The sequence below is a fragment of the Hylobates moloch genome, unplaced genomic scaffold (assembly GCF_009828535.3).
Source record: "Hylobates moloch isolate HMO894 unplaced genomic scaffold, HMol_V3 SCAFFOLD_40, whole genome shotgun sequence".
NCBI lineage: Eukaryota > Metazoa > Chordata > Mammalia > Primates > Hylobatidae > Hylobates > Hylobates moloch.
Genome location: NW_026652315.1, coordinates 82,656 through 108,646, shown reverse-complemented (window position 1 = coordinate 108,646; position 25,991 = coordinate 82,656). Strand labels below are relative to the sequence as shown.

General features: G+C 40.3%; 1 protein-coding gene and 1 pseudogene across 1 annotated transcript in view; both read right to left on the bottom strand.

Annotated features, from left to right (window-relative positions):
* Positions 1-4,508: 4,508 nt before the first annotated feature.
* Positions 4,509-25,991, bottom strand: part of LOC116463517 (myocardial zonula adherens protein) — a 94,357-nt gene continuing 72,874 nt past the window's right edge. Inside the window, exons 12-13 of the mRNA XM_032146646.1 lie at positions 15,073-15,173; positions 4,509-5,472 (exon numbers count right to left, since the gene is read on the bottom strand). Of these exons, the coding sequence (XP_032002537.1) occupies positions 5,376-5,472; positions 15,073-15,173 (198 nt within the window). The 3' untranslated portion in view covers positions 4,509-5,375. The remainder of the gene's footprint in view (positions 5,473-15,072; positions 15,174-25,991) is intronic.
* On the bottom strand, positions 21,600-21,656 carry LOC116463545 (U7 small nuclear RNA; annotated as a pseudogene).

The window sequence follows — 25,991 nt, the reverse complement described above, 5'->3', positions numbered from 1 at the left end:
AAGAGAAGAGCAGTCGCTGACATCCAGGAGCCAACCTAGTGCTCCCAGCTTGGGCTGCAGTGTTGCTAGGAGCTGGCCTGACACAGCAAGGGCTTGATGTTATCCTTGGTGACCTGTCTATTCAATGCAGTCCCAAGGAAAATCCCAACAGCCCTTTTGTAGAAATTGACAGACTGTAAAATTCATATAGAAATGCAAAGGACCTAGAATAGCCCAATCAACTTAGAAAAACATAATTAGAGAGCCTATGCTACCTGACTTCATGGCCGATGATAAAGCTACAGCAAACAAGATAGCACAGTATTAGTGTCAAGATAAGCAACTAGATCCCAATATAACAGTATAGAGAGTACAGAAATAGATTTATGCATATATGGCCAATTTATTTTCAACAATGGTACAAGGGCAATTCAGTGGAAAATGGGTAGTCTTTTCAACAAACAGTGCTAAAACAATTAGATATCTGCATGCAAAAACAAAAGGCAACTATATTTTTCACACCATGTATTAGTTATCTAATCCTGCCTAACGAATTACCCCAAGCTTTAGCAGCACTCACCTTCTGGTCTCTTTGCTTCTGTTCTCTCTTTTTTAGCAACACATCTTTAGTCTCCCTTTTAGGCCTTTCTTTCCCTGACAAAGTAAAATAGATTATTCTTAAATTCACATCTAAACAAAAGGAAATACAGTTTATTTAACCTCCTGCTTATCCAGTGGCATTTCCCTCACTCCTGTTGGTCTTCTGCACAATTCCATTCGCTAGTATTCATTAAATCTCTGTGTCCAATAAGAAGAAATCCTTGGGTTTGCAAATATTCTTGGTGCAATACTGGCTTCCCAATAATTACTAGTAATAGTAGCAGGGATCAATTATTGGCATGTCTCTGATGAACTGCTAGGAAATTTGTCAATGCTATCCCATGATCTGTGCAGCAAGCCTGGGTGGGGGATGCAATTCCATTTACTTCATCGAAAAGGCTGCATCCTGGGGCACGGAGCCGCAGAGTGCTATAGTGACCTGACCAAGGAGGTATTGTGATTTAATGGCAGACCTGGGATTGACTCCAGGCCTCCCACCTGTGTTCTGAAATCAGACAAGTCTGAGTGGTTTCAGACAATTTTCACATCTTTTTGAGTTTCAATTTCCTTATCCATGAAATGGTGGTGATAACATCTTCCAGGCAGGACTGTTGTAAAGACTCAGTGTATGTGTGCTGTGTCCAGCTCAGTAACTCCTGGTATTCTTTACTTCCCCAAAGCCGAGGCTTTTTCTGGAATACTACTCATTTGTAGGTTTCTTCATGCTTATCAAGGTTTACAATGGCTTCCCTCCAAATGACTAGTGTACCCCTTATGGGACATGGCCCCTGAGGAGTTTATGTCACTGGAGAGATAATAAATGTACACAAAGATTGGTCATGAGATGTAAAATTAAAGAAGGGGCTGAAAATAAGTTCCCCTGGGATTCAGAGATGGGGAAGATCAGGAGGGCCTGGACTTGCTGGAAAAGATTTTGGAGACAGCAAGGGTCTCGAGGTGCATGTCTTTGTCTTCCAAGCACCTGGCATGTGCTGGGTGAACTGGACTGACCCTCTCAGTCTGGCTGTCAAGAAGAGCACCATGGCCCAGTGGGGCCTGAGCCAGGACCCATTCCTGTCACCCCCACTTCTTGCCCTGGTGACCACCCTAGAGTTCCTGGAGTAGGCAGATGGCATTCACTGGGAAGAAAGTGGGTGCTCAGAGTGGACACATGGACCGGCTCAGGAGTCAGCCTTGGTTGGTGCACCCTCCAAGCACTTCCCAAATGTTGATCCTCTCTCCCAGGCTATCCCTGAAATAGGGGGCATGCCCCACTCAGAGTCAAACTGCATCTTAGGCATGTGGCCTGAGTGACAGGCTCTTGATGCTGGCTCACTAAGTGGCAGGCCTTCTCTGATTCCTTGATCCTGAGAACACTTGCTCCTTCTGAGTCCATCCAGTTTCCTGTCGGCTGCCCAGGCACTCTCTGGGCCCTAGGGACACCTCCAGGCCCACAGCTCACACCTGCATGTCCCTGAGTTCTGATACCCACAGGCAATATGCTGAAGGAACTTTGTTCACCACCTGTTTGGGGGGCAGATCTGCCTAAAGAAAGCCATGTTATACACTCTGTTTCTCATTCATGTTGGCAAAAGAGTCAGGAAGTCACATTCTCAGCCTGTTAGTGAGAATTTCAATGAATTCAAATTTCCATAGGCCATACTGGGCCATATGCACCAAAAGACTTAAAGTGTGCACACCTTTTGACCAGACAATTCCTCTAGGAATTGATCCTGAGAAAATAATCAGGCAAGTGTGCAAAAACGTGTGCACAAGATGGTTCATCAGAGGACTGCTGAAGAAAAGTAAAGACAACATCCAAAATTCCAACACTAAGGGATGGGTCAAATAAGTTATGGCACATCAAAAAATGGAATCCAATTACCTATAAGAAGCAATGGTGTAGATTATATATATAGTATATATATACTTTTTGCTTACTTTATGTATATGTGTATATTTCTATGTATAATACATATATATACTTTTTGCTTACTTTATATGTGTATATATATACTTTATACATATACATATAGTATATATACATATACATATATATACACATATATATACATATATATGTGTATATATAAAGTAAGCAAACTTGCTATATATATAAAGTAAGCAAACTTACTATATATAAAGTATATATATAAAGTAAGCAAACACTATATATATAAAGTATATATATAAAGCAAACTATATAAAATGTGTGTATATATTTGTATATATATTTATATATATATATATATAAAGTAAGCAAAAAGTGGCTACAAAAGTATGTAATGATAATGGGTAGCATATATTAAGCGCTTATCATGTGCCAAGCACTATTCTAAGAACCATGCAGGCATTAACTCATTTACTCTTCACACCAACCCCATTAGGAAAGAACTCTCACAGTTCCAATTTTACAGGCCCTCACACAGGTTTGTGACTTACTCACATGCACACTAGTGACTAAGCTCAGGTAGCTGACTCGAGTGTTCCCACGTGCTTAAAAATCACACGATTCCGCTTCTCAGTATAGGGTTATATTTATTTTAAAAATAAAATGGGGAGGGGTGTGTTTTAAAAGTCTGGAAGCACTGGAATGAAAATATTAATTGGAAGATTATAGGATGTTGTTTTTATTTTTTAAAAACCCTTTACATACACTGCTGCTTTCCATTTCAGGGAGATAAATTTACTATGAAATGTTAGAGTTCATTCTCCCAATTTTATGTAATACCCCTGCTCATGAAGAGGTTGATGAATGTCAGTCCTTTAGATGGAGGGTTGGGGGGCACTAGAGTTAATGTTAACAAAGGATCTGGAAGGATTATCTCTCAGTTTCTTTCAGTTTCAGTCTGTACAATTTAGGAACTCTCTTTAATAGTCTTCCTGAGTAGTTCAAATCATGTTTAGAGTTTTCCATATGTTGAAGATATATTTTAAAATACAAAGGCCCGAGCTGTAGAATGGTCCCTGGTATTCTTTAAATTTAAAATTACTAAGTTTTTCTTTTCCTTGCTTGTTTTAAGAGAGAGAGAAAGAAGTGAATGTGGAAGTATTGGCAGAGTAGTTTTCATTTCTACCTTGGTCTCATTAAAATTGACATTTTTTAAGTCATTGCATTTCACTTAGAAACTACTTCCAGACCAGTTTCTCCAGGGGGATGGGCTCCCAGAACCCTCTGCCTCTCTCTGAGTCCAGCTTCCCTATCTCCTGGTCCTAAGGACAGCTTTTTCTCTAAGTGCTCCTCCTTGGTGGCTGCCACAGAGCATGGTTTTTTGCTGCTAGAATACCTCCAGTGGTGAGACTCAACCAGCAATCAGCAGTGCTCTAAAACCTCCAGAATGACAGCAATCACTGCCTATGTGCCTGGCAGTGCCCAGTCCCTATGTGGGAATGACCTCATGTGGCACTCACATCAGCCTATCAAGTAGGTGTGATGATCCGAGGTTTTTAAAGGATGAAACTAACATTCAGAGAGTTTTGATGACTTGCCCAAGGTCCCACAGACAGTGTTTAAATACAAATTTGGCTCCCAAATGCACATTTTCCTCTTGGCATGATTCTGACTCACAGTGATTTATCTAACTGAGTTGCTTTGCTTTCTTACTTTTTTATTTCTTTGGTTTTTTGGAAGAGGAGACAGTAAGGGGTGGGAGGTGTGAGGAAAGGTTTAAAAGTAAAATCTATCTTTGTACTTTGTGATCATTAATGTACCTTGCTTTTTCCACATGATGTATTAACTAAATTTCAGGAATTAAAAGGACAGGCCCCCCGCCCTCCCCCTGACACACAGAGTCAATCTTATGGCTTACAGATGCTTGTATGGATTATACTGTCTGGAAGATCATGTGATCTGACTTTGACACTCATTCCAGAGCCTGATCTGCTCTCTGCCCCTTCTACATGGTCATGGATGAAACACAGAGACAACATTAGTAGAACAAAATATATGGTATTTATTAAACACATGTGACATAGGTTATAATATCAAAGTAGAGCATGCATGAACAGATGATTCATTCGTTTAACAAAAACACCAATTGATACTGAAATCATTAAATGATTAAATTTCCATGACATATAAAATTCTCTTTAAGTTAAAGTGAGAAAGAAAAAAAAATCGCAAGTTGAATAAATACAGTGATTTCAGCTGGTCCAATGAAAGCATAAGGCACAAATTAAACCAAGGGACTAGCGCATCGGAATGAAGCTTGTCTGGCCCACACAAGTCTCTCACTGCGGCTCCCACGACCCTGCACAGATGCTTGGGACCAAGAGGAAAGAGCACCTGCAGGCTGGGAACCCTCCTTTCCAGGTTCAAGTTTTGGCTGGGTGCCCATGCTCCTTGTGGACAGGCCTCTCTGTACTAGAGAAACGCTGCCTCTAATACTTTTACGGGTAAACAAAACCTTCATGCTCTATCAAACGATCCTGGCATGAATAACATGAAACTTCAAATTAATGTCCTTTTCCCTCCCAACCAACATCTAGCAAATAAAATACACTGTGAGGGAATCCTCCTGATAGGATTTCAGTGTCTACAAAGAAAACAAATGATGACGCAGTACAGCAGGGTATGCCGGGTGGGTGTCTGAAATATGACCTTGTATATCCCTCTCTTACCTGCTCACTCCGCCTTCACTTTCCTTCCTGTCTTAGAAGTGGATCAGAGCCTCAGCAATTTCCATTCCGGCTTACACTGTGTATAGGGGAAACAACAGTCACCCTTCCCAAAGGATTTGAAGCCACAGGGTTCCAGAGCTTTTGTCCATCTGTAAAAAGTATATGCCTCTGAGTGCCTAAGTCAGAGTTTTCTTCATGGTTAACTCCAGGACTCTTGTGTATGGGGTGTAGTTCCTAGAAGGCATCACAATTTCACGAGTCCTGCCTGTTTGGCTGAGAAATGAGAAAAGACAGGTCAGCAAAATGAAACAAAACCCCCCATATGCTTCACATGGTAAGACAACTCTAGAAAATGGTGTTTAAGTGCTTAAAAATAAAAAGACAGGCCGGGCGCGGTGGCTCACGCTTGTAATCCCAGCACTATGGGAGGCCGAGGTGGGCGGATCACGAGGTCAGGAGATCGAGACCACGGTGAAACCCCGTCTCTACTAAAAAAATACAAAAAATTAGCTGGGCGTGGTGGCGGGCGCCTGTAGTCCCAGCTACTTGGAGAGGCTGAGACAGGAGAATGGCATGAACCCGGGAGGCGGAGCTTGCAGTGAGCCGAGATTGCGCCACTGCACTCCAGCCTGGGCGACAGAGCGAGACTCCGTCTCAAAAAAATAAAATAAAATAAAATAAAAATAAAAAAAAATAAAAAAATAAAAAGACAATAATGCAGCTTAATATTTCATTTAAATATTACAAACAGGCCCTGCAATGGACTTTATGTTTTCCCAAATTCATATTTTGAAATCCTAACCTCTAAGGTGATGTATTAGGAGGTGGGGCCTTTGGGAGGTGATTAGGTCATGAGGGTGGAGCCCTCATGAATGGGATTAGTGGCCTTATAAGAGAGGCCCCAGGCCCAGCGTGGTGGCTCACGCCTGTAATCCCAGCACTTTGGAAGGCCGAGGCAGGGGGATCAACTGAAGTCGGGAATTCATGACCAGCCTGACCAACATGGAGAAACCCTGTCTCTACTAAAAATACAACATTAGCCGGGCATGGTGGCACATGCCTGTAATCCCAGCTACTCAGGAGGCTGAGGCAGAAGAATCGCTTGAACCCGGGAGGCAGAGTTTGCAGTGAGCCAAGTTCATGCCACTGCACTCCAGCCTGGGCAACAAGAGCTAAATTCCGTCTCAAAAAAAAAAAAAAAAAGAAAAGGAGAGAGGCCCCAGAAATATTCATCATCATCTCTTCTGCTATGTGAGGACATAGCAAGAAGACACTATACATGAACCAGAAAGCAAGTCCTCGCCAGACACTGGATCTGCTGGCACCTTGGTCTTAGACATCCCAGCCTTCGGAACTGTGAGAAATAAATTTCTGTTGTTTATAAGCTAACTAGTTTATGGTACTTTGTTATGGCAGCTGGAACAGACTACAACAGGTTAAAAATAAAAAAGTTATTTTTAACAACCTGTAAAGGTTGTACTAGGCATCCATCGTTCAGAAAAATATGAAACATGCATTCAAGGGACTTGTCACCTGGTGGGAAAGATATGTACATAAAAAATTTTCACGTACTGTGTTAGGAACTATAACAGAGACATAACAGCTGTGCTGGGCATTCTTCTTTTGTCATTCAGCCTTTCTCTCCCCCTTCTCCACCCTACTCTGTGGCCCGGAAAGGTCAGCATCAAGGGGCTCCCTTGCCCTTCAAATTCAGTTCCTTTTGGCCTACTGCAAGGTGGTAGCAGGGCATCAGGGAATGAGAGGACAAAGAGGTCAGGACATTTTCCCCTTCCCAGCCAGGCTGCAGCTTGGTAGTTGGCGGCATCCCTCTACCAGGGCCCATAGCTACAGCTCCCCAACTTGTTCTCTTCCCCAGCTTTCTCCCGTGCCTCCTCAGGCAAGGGTGGTAACAGCTTCCACTGTCGCTAGCTCCAGAGCTTACCACTGTCCCTTGTTTATTTCCCTTAAAGTTGCTCAAACATCCACAACAGTCCCTTCATCTAACTCTCAAGCCTCCCTTCCTGCCATGACCTGAACAAAATAAGCATAAACACATGGTGGGAAAATTGAGGGCAGAACAATTTAGCACCACCAGGAAATTCACATCGGGAAATTCACACAGAGAAGGTGAATCTTGAAGGATGCCTAGCATTCATCAAGTGGACAAAGCGGGGATGGGAACTCCAGGAAGAAGGGGCAGTATGTGTAAGGCAGAGATGGGTGAGCACACAGTTTGTGGATGTGGAACTGCAAACCGTGTGCTCCTTTGGAACGACTGGAAAAAAGAGTTCACAATGGAGAGTGGCAGAAGATGAGGCCTGGTGGAGAAGGGTTCCATGTCCCTGGCTAAGGAGTTCAGAAGGGGACAGGGAACTACAGCATGTTTTTAAGGAGGGCCATGATCTGCTCATATTTTTATTCTAGCAAGATTCCTCTGGTACTATCGAGGGTTGACTAGGGAAGGATTATTCTGAAAGCAGGTCAGTTAGAAAATTCTTACTCTTCAGGAGGTGAAAGAGAGATCATGAGAACTTGAATTCTGATGGAAGCACTTGATGGGAAGTGGCAGGGAGGTTTTAGGGAGACATTTGGGAGTTATAGTTAACAGGATTGGGTGACTAAGACATCCCATTTCTTTTTCCTCCTGGACACATAACTCAACTACATTTCCCAGCTTCTCTTGCCATTAGGTGGACCATGTGGCTAAACAGGCAGAAATGACTTCTACTACTTCCAGATTTAACCCATAAAAATCTACATAATCCCCCATGCTGTCTTTCTCTGTCTTCCCTTTTATGTAGAGCATACAGTTGGAGAATCCAGGAGGACTCCAAAGCTCAGGCAGGGTCGCTAGATGGAGGAATTCCTGGGCTCCTGAAAGACTGTGTGGAGTGAAATGTATACCAAACGGCCTTAAACTGTGACATGGGAAATTAATCTTTACCATGCTAAGCCACCAAGATCTATGGGTTCTTTCAAATATCTACATTCCTTATCCCAATCAACACAATGACAAAATGTGTACATGAAGCCTAAGAGTTGAATCCCTTTCCCCTAACTTCCCACATCCAGTCATTCACCAGGTGATAGAGGATGTATTAAAAGCGTGGCAGGGGGTGTATTTTAAACTTTCCATGTCTCCCCCCGGGAGATTCTCCATATTCTCCACCCAATCCCCATATACACCTTGTACATCACTATTATAGAGGCTTCTGACACCTCCATAGCTTTTTTTTTTTTTGAGACCAAATCTCTCTCTCTTGCCCAGGCTGGAGTGCAATGGCATGATCTCAGCTCATTGCAACCTCTGCCTCCCAGGCTCAAGCAATTCTCCTGCGTCAGCCTCCCAAGTAGCTGGGATTACAGGCGTGTGCCATGACCACCGGGCTAATTTTTGTATTTTTAGTAGAGACACAGTTTCACCATGTTGGCCAGTCTGGTCTTGAACTCCTGGCCTCAAATGATCCACCCAACTAGGCCTCCCAAAGTGCTGGGATTACAGGCGTGAGCCATTGCACCAAGCCTCTATAGCATCTTACTGCACTTATTGGTCTACACATTTGTGTCCACTGCTAGGTATAATTTCTTTAAGAGTGAAAGCCACATCTCCATCATCTCCATGAATCCAGCAGCTCACAGAAGCCAGCCACAGAGCTATTACCCCACATATGAATTACAAAGGAAACCAAAGGTTGGAGGAGTTTCAAGAAGTGGTCCCAGTGTCACCTGCCACAGAGAGCAATCCATGAGACCTGGTGATCCAGGAAGCCCCAGTGACCTGACCAGGCAGTTTACTAGAGTGCCAGGGGCAGACGCCAGATGGCTATTTGTGCCAACTCCTATGAAAATTCCACATAACAGAAACAGTCTCCAGTGACGATATCCTGAAACCCCATAAAATGCAGAAATATTTATAAAGGTGAACCTTCTAGGGTTCAAAAACAGGCTCTCATATCCCGATCTTTTAAAAAAGAAGTGGGATATTTTATTTTGTTGATCACTAGGAAACAACAGGATTTCAAGAACACAAATAACCTCAACCACAAAACTGAAACCCAACCATTTGCCTTAACACATTTAGGCTATTGTTAACCTTTTATTAATCAATAAAGGGGCAGTTCCCCTGGGGAAAACAATAGCAGAATCAGCAAATAAAGCTTTGAGAAAAAGCTACTTTGTGTTCTGGTCTTTGCACAGAAATACGAAAATATAAGCATTTTAAAGCACTTACTACGTGCTGAGCACTTATGACCATGGGGAATATTTTTCATCAAATTGTACCTATTAAGACATAATTGATGAAAACCAAGTTTGCTGGTTTGCTGGAAACCAAGTTTCACTACAGGGAAGAAGAAAGAAAAGTCACTTTTCCTTTCGTTTTTGTTTTTTCATTTTTCTTTGAAAATGAAGGCTAGATGACCTGAACTTGTTCTCAATGGCTTTAATTAACATATATCAAAGTTTTCAAACTAAACTCCTGAGTCTTTAAATACACACATCCATTTGTGTGTGTGTGTATGTGTGTGTGTGTAAACTCCTGAACCGACAGTGAGTCCCCTCTCACCCCTTCCCTTTCCTCTCTCTTTACGAAGAGATCCTTGGTCACTAGAAATTTATGGAAAACAAAGATTAGATGAAGGAGGGGAAGAATTTGAGGAGGAGAAAGTGAGGCAGAGAGATGGTACTGGGTAGATTAGACAGTCTCAGGCAGGCTGGCAGCAGGAGGAATGGGAAAGAAGGAGTCAAGTCATGAAAGAAAAGAACAGCACAGTATGAGTGAGTGAGTCAAGGAGCAAAACAATTCTCTGACTCAGAAGTGACTGCAATATACTGAGTTTAGGTAGCTGGGAAAGCAGTGGCTCTAGCCACAGAAATATGAAAAGGCGGGGCACTTCCACTGGACATTCTATGCCTGTTACTTCACTTAATCCTCTCGACAAGCTTCCAAAGGGATTGCCACCAAAATCATCCTTTTCAAGATGAGGGTAGGAATTTGCCAAAGCTGCAGATACAGCAGGAGGCAGACTCAGGACCCAAACCCAGGTCTAACTTCCAAGCCAGTATTCTTACTCACTCCTAAGAGGAGTGACTTTGAAGAAAGAGATGGCGCACTCGGCCATGCAACGGCAAGTATGAAGACCAAGCAGACACCAGCTGGGAGTGCCCAGAAGGCTGTGGGAAACAAGGACTTGTATTCAAGAGAAAGGTTCACACTTCTGTGGCTCAGCCACAGAGAGGAGAAGTGAAGCTGTGAGACTGGATGCAATCTTTGCAGGAAGTACTGGAACCAAGATAGAGCCATGTGGACTACCATGGGAGGGTCCTGGAGGAGGAAAAGAAGCCATCAAAGAAGCTGGAGAAGGACAGAGCAGGGAGATAGGTGGAGAACCAGGAGAGAAAAGTCCTGCAAGGGTAAGAAATAGGCTGAGGAATCCGTCCTTTCTTCTTAGGAAGGATTGCCGAATGCTACAGAGAGATGGCTCCATTCAACAAATATTGAGTGCCTAGTATGTGCCAAGCATTGCTCTAAGGAGGTCCCAGGGAGAATGCAATTAGTGAAACAGATGAAAATCCCTGCCCTCATGGAGCTCATATTCTAGTGAAGAGACAGAGAGAGAGAGAAAAAACACACACACTCACACAAAAAGAGGTAAAACATAAGCAGGAATCACTTCATCCAAGGCCTTTATTAAATAAATCATGTGATAACACTGATCACCTGCCTACGTTCCTCACTTGGTATGTATCTTTCACTTATTCACCCAACAAATGTTTATTGAGCATCAACTAAATGCATTTATTTTTTGAGATGGAGTTTCACTCTTGTTGGCCAGGATGGAGTACAATGGTGCGATCTCAGCTCAACACAACCTCCGCCTCTTGGGTTCAAGCGATTCTCCTGCCTCAGCTTCCTGAGTAGCTGGGATTACAGGCATGTGTCACCACACCTGGCTAATTTTTTATTTTTAGTAGAGACGGGGTTTCTCCATGTTGGTCAGGCTGGTCTCAAACTCCCGACCTCAGGTGATCCGCCCGCCTCAGCCTCCCAAAGTGCTGGGATTACAGGTGTGAGGCACCACACCCGGCAACTAAATGCAATTTTTTTTTCCACGCAAGACAAAAAAAAAGTAGAGCAGCTCTAAAAATGCTATTAGTAGTAGCACAGCATGTAACACGTGCAGTTGTACAGATGAGTGAGTAGGAGAAGCCATGCTATTCTACAATGAGACAAGTGCCCCATGCCTGCAGCACGCAGGGGCCGTTCTCAGGTCTTCACTGACAGAGACCTTATCAATCACTGGGCCTCCCAGAGTTTTACACAGTGTCTAGAAGGGGTGTCTAGAGAGTTTAACTGAAGAGCCCAATGCATACTGAAGCACTATATACTTGATCAGGCTATCAATCCATTTCATAAAATCAATGATTACCACCAATAAAAAGTTAATGAAATCATCTTAGCATACTCAAATTTATTTATATTTTATACAGTGTTCTACACAAAAAATCAGTTTGGGTTTAGTTAATATTAACAGTAATAGCTATTAGTTATTAAGTGCTTAACTCTGGTCCAGTTACCATGCTAAAATGCTTTCATTTTTATTTTTATTTATTTGAGATGGGGTCTCATTCTGTCGCCCAGGCCCAGGCTGGAGTGCAGGGGTGTGATCTTGGCTCACTGCAACCTTCGCCTCCCGGGTTCAAGCTATTCTCCTGTCTCAGCCTCCCGAGTAGCTGGGATTACAGGTGCACACCACCACACCCGGCTAATTTTTTGTATTTTAGTAGAGACAGGGTTTCACCAAGTTGCCCAGGCTGGTCTTGAACTCCGGAGCTCAGGCAATCCACCACCTTGGCCTCCCAAAGTGCTTAGGATTACAGGTGTGAGCCACCACGCCTGGCCTATTTTTTATTTATTTCTTTTTTTTTTTTTTGGTAGAGATAAGGTCTTGCTATGTGGCTTAGGCTGGTCTTGAACTCCTAGCTTCAAGGGATTCTCCTGCCTTGGCCTCCCAAAGTGCTGGCAATACAGGTGTGACCCACCATGCCCAGTCTCTAAATGCTTTATGTACACATTTTCATTTAATCTTCAAAGCAACCCAATGAGGTTTGATATTATCCTCTTCATTCTTATTTTAAAGATGAAAGAGTTGAGGCTTTAGAGAGATGAAGTAACTTGCCCAAGGCTGAGCTCAGCTAGCAGCTGGCTGCGCAGGGAACTGGACAGCCTGAGCGTCCCTGACTGTCCCACACTGATGAATTCCTTGTAGGAGAAGAACAGGGAGTAAGAACAAAACACTTCTGCATAACTCAGACTTAATTCAATGCTTGTATTGGTCTAAAATATTCTAGAGAAAAAAATCTAAAAAATATTCTGGACAATACCATGAATCTTTTATTAATTAGATGCAAATTTGAGGTCCAAGTATGACCCAGGAATTTTGTTAGAACATACACACCACCATTTAGTAGCTCTCCATTTATTACATATTTTCAAACTACACATGTACTGCACCAAGACTCAAGAAGGCCTGGTTCTAATTCTGGCTATGTGGCTTCCAGTGAATCACTTAATCTCTCTGAGCTCCAATTCTGGTATCCATAAAACATGGGGATTAACTAGACCGGGAGTTCCAATTTGTTTTTGCCCATAGAGCTATTTATTCAAACAGAATCTTACTTGGAATCCAACAGACAAAACAAACTAAAAGTTGACTTTCTCAGGTTGTTTTGGGGAGGAAGAAGGGTCCCACGGGCCAGCCCCTCACTAACCCTCCTCATCCCCCCGGGCATCCAGAGGCCTCTCCAGGAGTCCCAGCTCAGAGTAAGGCAGTTCCAAGAAGTGCAGGTGGAAGGGCACTGCCCTGAGTTACCGAAAGATCCTGGGCTCCTCCCCACCCAGACTTGCCTGGCGCCTTTCACATAGTAGGCACTTAATAAATATTTGCGAGGAAACGAATGAAATATTATTCTGCCTTTTCGGAAACAAGGATATGTAGTTTTCATTTCCTCTGCTGATTGACCTAGGTAGTTAAACTGCTAAGATGGATCCTGGGGGAAACCAAATGCTACATTTATGGAAAAGCTGCTTTTAGATACTGAAGTGGCTTCCAAGTTCACCATGGCCATAAGTTAAGGGTCTGTCAGCACTTCCATTATGAAAACCGCTTTGTGGTTTCATAACTTAGCCATAAAAGTTTGCTTCAGGCTATACTTGGGCATTCAAGTTGAAAAGCTTGTTTTAAGCCAAAATGTGGGAATTAGAAAACAAACAATTTATTGGTTTCAGACATAGTTTTGTACCGTCTTAGCCAAACAAGATTTATTATGTGGGCAATTAGAGTGGACTAGGCCACTTGGCTTTTAAAAAATACAAAAAGGGGGGAAATGGCCAAATTTTTTATATTTCAAAAAGGTCTCTGAACACAATTGATCATTCTTTTTGGTTATATTTTCATATATGAAAATATATCTCATTATGATGAGATCCAGAGTCTATATATATTCAACATTTTCTGCTAATTATATCAGAAAGATAAAAAATGCCTTTTTACTAGAAGGCAAGCAATGTAATTGAGGACATTATCAAAGAAAGAACCTAATGCTGCTTTTTGTAAATTCTTTGAGAATGGCAAGTGATTCATTTTAATTAACAAAAATGACAATGCCAGTAATAAATAAAAATTAATAAAGTAAGGAAAGGAAGCCTTATTGTACAATGTTAGAGCTGGTGGAGACCTGAGAAGTTACCTAGTCAAATCACTGACTTTACAAGTTGAGAAACTGAGGCCCCATTGAAGACCTGTCTGAAGGCATCCTGCTGCTGGCTGGTAGGACAAGAACCAGGTATTCCACACCCCAGCTTGGTGATCGGCTCATCACTACTTCCCACCAGCTGTAACCACTCAAGATTCCAGGATTCGACATTTTTCTAGACTACTATATCCAGCAAAGCACACACAAGTGCCCCTGTTCACACAAGAATCCACCCTCCTGCACACAGGATACCAGGCATTTTGTGACTTTGATTACCTAAATCACAAGTCACATGTCATTAGCATCTTTGCTGTAAACTTGTTTTATGTCCTCTTGAGGCCAGGCACAGTTGTGAGCACCTGGAAATGGTGAGTTAGTTATCAGAGGCAGGTTACTGTGTTACAGGCTCTAATGTCACCAGGAAGAGACACAAGCGTGGAAGCAGCTTAACAATGAACAGGTCAGTCCTCTAGCTCAGGAATGTAACTGAACAAACCAGGTTATAGTTATCACATATCTGCTGATGACTCAAGCAGGTCAGGTATTTATGAACTGGATCCAGTGCTTGACAATACCCTGTTACAGTACTGAGGAACAGATGAATTTTGTTCAAGGTTTAGATCCTCCCTCTTGTATATCACTAAAGCACCTTGGATGCCCCTCTCACACCGTTATAAATGTCTACCTACATACCTGTCTCTCCCTCCAGACTATACTCTGGGGCAAGAACCAAATCTCATTCCTCTCTGTGTCATAACTGTCTGGCACAGGGAAGGTACTAACAGCATTAGTTGAAGGAAGGAAGGAAGGAAGGAAGGAAGGAAGGAAGGAAGGAAGGAAGGAAGGAAGGAAGGAAGGAAGGAACAAATGTATGCACTCACTGACAGGGCCCATCTCTCTCTAAATGGCTTCCCCAGGTCTCTCCTTTGCTGACCCCTCCACCCTGCACAATGCCTCTGTTCCTACAGAAACCAGTCAAGCCCCTCAGCAGCCACCACTTGGCTTTGCAGAAATATTTTTGACAGGAAGAATGCAATTCTGCTAAGAACAGCCCAGTAAAGTATTTTCTTCAGACAAAGAGGAATTTAAATTAAAAAAAATCAGGAAATTCCTAAATACCTGGGTAGAAGATCACAGCCCACTCCAATCTCTCTGGTTTCCACTTCGGTCTTGGCCTGGGTTTCTATTAAATAGTCCAACCTGCTTTGTAGTTCATTATTCTGGAGACGAGAAAAAAAAGGTACTTTCAGTAAGTCAAATATGTTCCCCCCAAATATGCATGATACAATTTATATGTATTATCTGATTTTGCCCCATGACATGGGCAACTATCACAATGTATTTACAGAGCATCACTTACACAATAGTTGTTGAAGAAATAGATTGACCAAATGCATACAAATGGCTTTCTATGCATGTACAGACATGTGCATCCAGTTTTACATAAATGAAAACAAAATATTGTAATCTATGTTATAATCTGCTTTTTCAGCTACTAATTTGTTGTAGCTATCTTTCCATCTTTATTAGTTTTCTTTTTATGTCAACAAACTATTTTAACTCATTAATAGTATTCCATTGTATGGATACATTATTTATTTAACTAGTCTCTTATTGATGGGCATTTAGATATTTATCACGTTTTTGCCATTATAAATAAGGTGCAGCCCAACTTTTAACACCTCCTCATTAAACTATAAAATGAGCAAGTCTGTTAATTTAAGAGTGGGAAATACCTCTATAACTTAATTAGTATTTCGTAGGTGTGGAAAATTCAGAATCTCACACATATAAAGTAGAACAAGCTCCTTGGGATTAAAATTCGCATTCTGAAAAGTTTTTTTTCTTTCGGGCCAGAGCCAAACATTACATAAGTTAAAGATTAGATGCTCAGCAATTGGAAATTTGCCTTATGGGGGAAATGAAGGACAAAGAAGCAAGAGATACTGAAATGAACATAGACAAAGAAGTCAAAGATACTGAAATGAAAATAGACAAAGTGCTGGTGCCTGAAATCTGAAGGGCAAAAACACCAAAAAAAAAAAAATTTTTCAGAAAGAAGTGAACAGTAGTTATCTCTGCGTATTGAGATTCTGGGATGCTTTTTAAAAAGTCCTTCTATATATTTTTCAGTAACACCAGACTAAATGTTCATGAAGCAGTGATCGATCATATCTATCTTCCTGGTTGTATTCTGAAAGCATGGCATGCAGCAGATACAAAATAAATATTTGCTGAATAAATAAATTTATAAATGATTTTACAATGAGCATTTTATTTGCGTAACTAGAAATGAAACCGTTTGTTCTTTTCTTCTTTAAGTTGGAGCTGAAGCTGAGGCACTATTCTAAGACACTAGGTAACACAAGTAAGTTTAAAAGTTCTATGGAGACAGAAGCTCATTTGTTTTGAAAGAAAGAATGTGGGTTAAACATTCAGTAGCTCCCACTCTGAAAGGTTGATACCAAGGAGCAAAGTATCAGTTCTTGTGAAAATTCATGTTCTGTACAATCTAAAAGTCAATGAATCCCTTCTGATAAATAAGAAATGGTGTAAAGGAAGAGAATGCTTTGCAGATTCCTTAGCAGATGACACGCTATGACAGATCGATGGGCTCTGAATCTATCACCTCATCCCCAGTATGGAAGAATGGTGCTGGCTTATTCCCAGAGAGTCAGCAGCATTCACACACACACACACACACACACACACATATGCATGCACACACGTGCAGAGAGAGAGAGACAGAGAGAGAGAGAGAGAGAGCTTTCCCAGCAATGTCTGAACTCTCCAATTTATAAGAAAAGAGAAAGGCAGAAGATGCCTGCCTTTGCCGGATGCTCCAGTAATACCATCGCCTTATCCCTTCTTAGTGTAAAGACTTTAATCATAAGGATTTCACAGCATGCTGGGTCTAATACCTATAGGTAGGGGGCCTAAAAGACAAGGTTAGCAAATATGCCGCAACTGATACACAGTGAATAGTGGACTTTGTTCTATTTCCTGGGAACTCTGTGTGTGTACAACACCCATAGAAACAGAAATAAAAAATGTATACTCATGAGAATATAATGCAATCAGTAGAAAAATTATTGTATATCTACTATATATCAGGCAGTGAAATTAGGTGAGGGAAGAGTTAGAAGTTAGAGAAATATGGCATGATTTGCAACCCTTGAGGAGCTCGGTCTTGGGGGAATACAGATAACTGGGCAGCAAATAATAGAACGATGTGCTAAGTAACATTATAGGGGGATCCACAGAATATTAAGAGGGAACTCAGAGGGGACATCTGACTCAAAATGGGGAGAGGGGTGGAGTTTCTGGAGTTAGGCAAGGGAAAGAGAGTAAGAAAAAGCAAATGAGATGAGTATTCCAGAACTGTGGAAACACACTAGGTTGAGAAAAGGCACCTTATTGCATTACACAGGTGTGTAGAAGTTAGTTAGGAAAGGCTATGTATGCCACTACAAGAAGTTAGAAATCAATCTTACAATAGCAAGGTCAGCACCAGAATTTATTTTAATCACCTGGCTCCCAAGTGAAAGTTGGATTGGAGGAAAATAAGACTAAAGACAGCAGGAAGGCCACTGCAATTATTCAGCTAAAGAGTGGGGGCTGCACTTGCAGTAGAGAGGAGTATGCACTCAACACGCTGATCCTGCTGCAAGTCACAGCTGTACATTCTGAATAACAGATTAAAAACAACTAATGAGATCTCTAGAGAAGTGAACAAAGACAGGCAAGTTTTGGAGATGAGGTGAAACTTGAAGCATGTGGCAAGTAGTTCTCTGTATTCTCTGTGTTTTATTATTTTTCTTTTTGCTGGCAGCTTTGCCCTGAGAGCAGCACAGTCATGGTGGTGGCAGTACAGATATAGTAAAATATTAACAGAAAGATCATCTTTCTGGGGGAAGAAACCAGGAGAAGGATGCCAGGGCTACAAACAGTAGGGAAGAAGGCAAAAGAGGAGAGTCAGAGTTGGGGGAAAACACTAAATTCTTGTATATAGACTCAGTTCAAGTCTCTGGTAGACCACTGAACCATGCATGTCTGGAGAAAACTGAAAGAAGTTTGCAGCTAATGTTTAAAGAACTGATCTGAGATCTGCCATCACTGTCACAGACAAGCAGGATGTAGCTGGGTCTGGCTAAATTCATTGCCTTTTAAAACAAGAACCCAACAAAGCACTCACAATGTCCAGCTTATAATCCAAAATTATGTGACATATAAAGAGTCAGGAAAATATTACCCATTCCTAAGGGAAAAGAGAATCAACAGACACCAGTCCTGATATAATTCTGATGTTGGAATTTTCAGACAAAGACTTTAATGCAGCCATCATAACAATGATCAGTGAGACAAAGAAAAATATGCTTACAATTAACGAAGTAGTAAAAAAGAAATAGAGAACATAAAAAAGAACTAAATGAAAATTTTAGAACAGGAAAGTACAATACCTGAATTTTTTTTAAAAAAAAGTCACTAGATGGACTTAAGACTGAAGATGGTAAAGGAAAAAGTAAACTTTAAGATACATTAATATAAATTATCCAATTGAAAGTAGATGAACAAAAGACTGAAAATAATAAATGGAGCACTGTGGAACTGTGAAGCAATTTGAAAAGCCTAACATACGGGTTTTTTAATCAAAGAAAGAGAGGAGAGGAAAACTAAAGCAGAAAATTACTGTAAAACATAATAGCTGATAACTCCCCAAATTTAGTGAAAGACATAAATTTACAAATTCAAGAAGCTCAGTAAACCCCAAACAGGACAAATTCAAAGAAAAACACATTACAGTCAAACTTCTGAAAACCACAAATGAAGAAAAATCTTGAAAGCAACCTGTTACATATAGGGGCATAATCATTTGAATTACTACAGACATCTCATTAAAAACCATGGAACCCAGAAACAATGAGTACCAAGAGAAATAAACTGGCAACTTAGAGCTCTATATCTTTCAATAATGAAGGCGAAATAAAAACCTTACTTTTAGACAAAAAAAAGCTAAGAGAATGTTTTACCACCTGGCCTGCACTACACAAAATTCTAAATAAAAGTTCTACAGGCTGAAGAGAGACGACATCAGAGAGAAACTCAGACCTTCAGAAATAGAGTATATATGAAAGAATCTAGTTTCTCTTAATTTCTTTAAAGTACATATGATCGTTAAAGCAAAAATAATAACAACATATCACGGTTTTATAATGTATACAGATACAATACATATAAAAATTATAACCACAGGCACAGCAGTAAATGAACATATATCATTGCAAGACTTCTACATTTTACAAGAAATGGTACAATATTATCTCTAGGTGGACAGTGAACAGCTAATGATGTATACTGCAATACCCAGAGTAACCACGAACATATTAGAGAAAAGAGATACAGCAAAAATGCCAATGGATAACTTAAAATGATATTTTTAAAAAACTGAAATAATCCAAAAGGCAAAAAGGAAGAACAAAACAAACAAGCAAGCAAAATAAGCAAAACAAACCAGAAGGAACAGACAGAAAACAAATAATGAAATGGTAGCTCTAATCCAATCATATAAATATAATTAAATATTAGTAAACTACATACTCCAATTAAATGGCAGAGACTATAACAATGTATAAAAAAGCAAGTCCCAACTATTGTCTATAAGAGACGTACTTTAAATACAGAGATACAAATCAGTTGAAAGTAAGTGGCTGGAATAATATATATCACGTAAACAGTAATGGCTACATTAATATCAGTTAAAATAGATATCAAGACAAAGAGTATTAACAAAGGTAGGGACCAACATTTCATATTGTAAAGATCAATTCATCATCAAGACATAACAAAAATGTGTATATACCTAGTAACAGAGTTTCAAAATACATAAAGTAAAAACAAAGAAAGAAAGAGACAGTCTAAAACCATGGTAAGGGATTATAACACCTTTCTCTTGGCAATTGATAGGACAATTACACAAAATCCAAGAAAAATGTCAGTTATCTAAACAATATTATCAAACACCTAAACCCAATTGGTATTTGTAGAACATACACAACAGCAAAATATATATTTTTCACAAAAATTTAATTAAAACTATATGCTGAGCCATAAAATAAGTCCCAATAAATTAAAAGTTAAAACCATACAAGCTGTGTTCTCTGACTATAAAAGTATTAAATTAGAAATAAAAATAAGATATGAACAAAAATTTCAACTATTTGGAAATTAAATAACCTGCTCCTAAATAATCCATAAATCAAAGAAAAATCTCAACGGAAATTAGGAAATATTTTGAACTGGATGATAATAAAAGTACAGTATATCAAAGCTTGTGGGATGCAGGTGAAGCAGAAATTAGAAGGACATTTATAGCTTTAAAGGTTTATATTAAAAAAGAAGAAAGGTCTAAAATCAATGACCTAAGTTCTACCTCAAGAAGCTACAAAAAGAAGAGCAAAGTAATCCCGAAATAATTAGAAGGAAGTAATGAACATCAGGGCAAAAGCCAATAAAATAGAAAGCAGACACTCAATGGAGAAAATCACCAAAGCCAAAAGCTATTTTAATTATTTTTAAACATCAACAAAAATTGATAACCCACTATCTGGTCAAAGAAGAGAAAGAGAAAGACAGACAGAGACACAGTGCATTAAATAGGGAGAGAAAGAGGGTACAAATAATCTATATCAGAAATTAAAGAGACATTAAAAGTAAAGAACTGGGCATCTGTGTAGAAAAAAAGAGTATTGATACCTTTACTTCACACAAAACCCAAAAATCAACTTAAAATGGATCACCTAAATGAAAAAGTAAAAACTATAAAATTCTTAGGGGAAACCACAGGAGAAAATATTTGTGACCTTGTAGTAGGCTAATGTTTCTTAGGACATAAAACACACAAATCATAAAAGAAATAAATGGTTAATTGAAAACCAAAAATAAAAAATCTCTTCAACAGGGCCTGGCATGGTGGCTTATGTCTATAATCCCAGTACTTTGGGAGCCCGAGATGGGCAGATCACTTGAGCTCAGGAGTTTGAGACCAGCCCGGGCAATGTGGTGAAACCCATCTCTACTAAAAACACAAAAATTAGCCAAGCATGGTGGCATGCACCTGCAGTCCCAGCTACTCAGGAGGCTGAGAGGTAGGAGGATAGCTTAAACCCAGGAGGTCGAGGCTGCATTGAGCCAAGATTGCACCACTGTACTCCAGCTTGGGTGACTGCACAAGACCCCACTGCAAACAACAACAACAACAACAACAACAACAACAACAAATATATATATATGTGTATGTATCTTCAACAGATATCAAGAAAACAAAAAAGTAAGTCACAGGATGGGAGAAAATGTTCATAGTACATATATCTGACAAAGGACCTGAATCCAGAATATATAAAGAACTCTTCCAACTCAATAGTAAGAAAACTAAAAGCTCAATAAAATAATGGACTAAAGATTGGAACAGACACTTCAAAAGATGAAACTTATAAATGGCAAAAAGCATATGAAAAGATTCTCGAAAAGAAGAAAAGATGCTCGGCATCACCAGTTGACAAGGAAATGCACATTAAAACCACATGAGACAGCACTCTATATCCCCTAGCGTGGCTCAATTTATTTTCTTTTGTTTTTATTTTTATTTTGGGGGCTTTCAAAGCCAGAAAACCTTCTAGACAAATTCTAAAAGAGCTATAACACTGAATGGCTAAATTTAAAAGGTTGGCAATACTAGGTCTGGGTTAGGATATGGAGACACTGGTACACTCAAACTGCTGGAAAATTAAAATACTACAACCCCTTTGAAAAACTGACGGTCTCTTAAAAAGTTAAACTTACACCTCCTCTTACAACTCAGCTATTCCACTACCAGGAATTCACCCAAGAGGAATTAAAACTATGTTCACATAATGAGTTGTACTGTAATGCTCACTGCATTCACAATAGCCCCGAGCTGGAAACAACTCAAATGTATTTTGTCAGCTGAATGAATAAACTGCGATATATTCATACAATGGAATACCACTCTGCAACAAAATGGAAGGCATACAACTTAGATGAGCCTCAAATCGTTATGCTGAGTGAAAGAAGCTGGATACAGAAGAGGGCATGCTATATGATTCCATTTCTAGAAATGGAAATCATACAGTGGATTCCCACTAAATGGAAATCTGTAGTGACCAAAAGTGATAAAAAGTGACTCACCACCTCCAAAAAAAAAAAGATGAGGAATTGCCTAGGGATGAATGGAAAGCTAGATTGCAAAGTGAAACAGAGAATCTTTGGTGGGGTGATAGAAATTCTATCTCGATTGCAGTGGTTATTTCATGGGTATAAACACTGTCAAAACTCCGCGGATTATACGCTTAAACAGAAACACTTACTTATGTAAGTTAATAAATAACAGAAACTTATTTATGTAAGTTAATAAATAACTAAGTTGATAAGGTAAAAAATAAATGATGATGAGAGCCTGAACATGGGCAGTAAGAGGAGAGTTAGAGAGTGTGGGGCAGATTTAAGAAAAACCTTTAAAAATTAAATTAACGGATTTGATACAATAAATCAAGACTATCTGCTTCTTAGTCTTGCAGAATATGACTACAGTGGAACGACAAAGAATAGCCTCAGACTGCTGCCTGGACTGTGCTACAAAAAAGATTGCTTCTGGGATTGAGAAGCAAATTCCATGGTTCTCCTGCTTTCAAACACCACCCCCTTGTGTTTATATGTGTAACAAATACCAACCCGATGGCTTGGGAGGCACATGTGCCTTTCACGAAGGGAGAAAATGTGCAGCACCTCTGGACATTTTTTGGAAATTATGTCATGAATGTTTGGCGGTCACCTCCCCCACCATCTCCCTCAGGCCCAGAGGTGTGGGCAGCTTGGGGGCTGTAGCACATACACTGAACGTGTGTTCCATAAAATGCATGTGGGGAGCCCAGTGCCTGGTGCTGCCCCTCCAACATTACACAGAAAAATTAATAATAGTCCCAGGAATGCATAACAGACACACTGAGAGGCTCAGGTGCTACACAACACACATTAAATGAAGGATGGACAAAACCGAGATATTTGACTCCTTTCCTCTGACTTTTGAATTGAGCTGTAAGTGTAGTATATCCGACAGAGAAAAGTGTAACGAAATCTGTTCAGAGTTTCAGAAAGCTTATGAAGATAAATGCTTGCAATGTTATTTTAAGAATAGTTTCTATATTGGAAATGGAGAATATTTCTTCTTCTCCAGAAGTTGAGCTAATAAAAAAAATTGTTTGAAAAAAAGAAAATAGAATGGGCATATTTTTGTTATCAGGAAGATTTTCTTTTTCACCTTTATTTTAGAATCAGAGGGCACATGTGCAGGTTGGTGACAAAGGTATATTGTGGGATGCTGAGGTGTGGGGTATGACTGAGCCCATCACCCAGGTAATAAGCATAGTACCTAGTAGGTAGTTTTTCAGACCCTTTCCCCCTCCCTCTTTCCTGCATCTAGTAATCCCCAGTGTTTATGGTTCCCATGTTTATGTCCACTGAACACCGCATGTTCTCACTTATCAGCGGAATCAGGAAGATTTTAAATTGGTAGATGAAAATATAGTCTGACAGGGCCAGGCTAGAGCAAGCTTTCAGGAGTCTGCTGTGTCGTTTGGATTTGGGGCAGCGGGAGGAGGGAGTTCAAAATCTAATGAGTTTAAACCCAGGTAAGCACAAATGATGAATCCAGGGACTAAAATAATCCATATTCTCTGTTTTAAAAGAAAAGAAGGGTTCTAGAGTGTCAGCCGTGACCTAGGAAAGGGTCTGTCCTTTTCTCCGAGCCAAGGATCAGGTAGAGGGTGTTCCCTTAACTGTTTGTCTAGGATCCTAATATGATTTCAACATTTCAACAAAGTTTTCAAACATTAAAAATGGTAATAATCTGAGTTGATCTAAGCCTTCTCCCTTTTTTAAAGATGAAGTAACTGAGCCCAGGTTGTTGGTGGCATGATTTGCCCAAGGTCATGCACAGATAAAGGCAGAATGTGAGTCAGAACCGAAGTCTCCAAAAGGTTGAGTAATTAAGAAACAATTAACATTTGTCCATCTTTTGCACTGTGCCAAGCACAATTCTAAGTGTTTTGTATCTATTATTTAATCATAAAAAATTTCTTTCAAGTGGGAGGGATTATCCCCATTTCACAAATGCTGAAACTGATGCTCAGAGGGGTAGAATTACCTGCCCAGAGTTACTATGCTTGTAAGCAGAGGTGTCAGGGTAAAAACGCAAAGCCCTTAGGTATAACTGCAAGGTTATATAATACTAATGGTGCGCTAGTAGATTTTTGACAATAAAATCCCTAGGTTAAAAAGCTCTGATTGTGACATATGTCAATTTCTGTGGTGTAAAGACCTCCTCCATAGCTAATTGCAAGCGACCAACATGACATCCCCGAATGGAGACCTGAGAAGTGATGCATGGCTTCCGCTTTCATTAACCAGTATGAAGCAGCTCCAGCACAGCGCTGGATATGTCATGCAGTCCTGAACCGTAGCTCAAGAAGGAGAACAGCTAAAATGTTCTTGGGGAACAGCTAGGAACTGGACTAACTGAGGACATGTGTAAGAGCCAAGGCTCTTCAGTCTGAAACTAAGGGTTGCTTCTTTAAAACTAACAGCATTGTGGCTAAGTGGAGCACAGGCATGATCAATAAATCCCCAAATACTGCCTGGGCATGGAGCCAGAACAAATAATAGGAGTAATGACATCATACAAGATCATCAGCTTATGACACTTAAACTCTAAGACTTGATATGAATCCCAAACACCTATGAATTCTGGAAATATCAGGGGCAACTGCTAAAAGAAGCTGAAATATTGCCAGCCTATAAGATTCACATCCAGCCTCACCCTCCCAGGATGAACCTTTCAGGTTGCTGCAGGCAAAGGACTTTTGGGCCCTACGGCCTGCTAGTAGGACCTGGCCTGTCCAAGCCCTGCCCATGTTCACCTAAAGGTGAAATTCTCTTTGTTAAATTATCACACAGCTGAGTTTGATGACAGTCTCCAACTTTGAGGATGAGCAAAAGAGAAAGAGTGATTCATTATGGGACATAGCTATAAATCTAAAATATTTATCAATGACAATAAAAGAGTCCCTGGGACCCAGGCAATTAAAGAAACAGTAACACATATGGCATTTACCAGGAGCCAGGTACTTTTCTAATCACTTAAGTATTAACAAACTTAATCATCATAACAACTCTATGGAGAGGATGCCATTTCACAGAGAGAGTTCCTGTTTACCAATAAGCCAACTAAGGCATAGGACAACTAACTTGCTCAATATCACATCACTACTAAGTGGCAGACCTGAGATTTGTACGCAGGTAGTCTGAGTCCGGAGTCTGCAATTGAGCTCTTAACAAATGTAGCTACTTATTAATAAGATGGGGAGCTACCAGATTTACCTACCAAAACTTTTGTGGTTTCTTTTAGGAGGTATTAATTAGTTATCTATTTAAAAGTTTTCTGTGTTATGTTAGAAAGAATAACAAAAGAACATGTAAGTTAGGTCACCCCAGGACTTCAGGGCCTGGAGAAGGACTGCTCAGCATCCGTGCCGTAGGGCAATCAGGTGGAGAGTTGGGAAGCAACGTGGCAGCATTAGCGATCATCCACAATTAGCAAGGAACAGCGTCAGCAGAGTGTGTGTAAATGATCAACTAGTCTGAGAGCCAAAGAGGAAAACCAAGTATTTGAATGTCACCTCTGATCTCCTAGGAGAGGAGATCTCTACATGGCCTAGCTGTTCATGATGAAATATTGATAAAGAATGCATATGTTTTTAATAGTGCTAAAGACAGTGATAAGGAGTCCTGTGTTTGAATCACCTTGGAAGAAGCCACTGAGGGTCCTGTGACCCAACCAAGAACCTATGTAACCCACATCCTCTAATCTTAGCAATTTGGAGAAGGTATCCTTTCTCTTTTGGATCTGAAAGATGACTGCACCTGTCTGAAAGGTGTCAAAATGATGTTAGCCCTAAGAAAATATT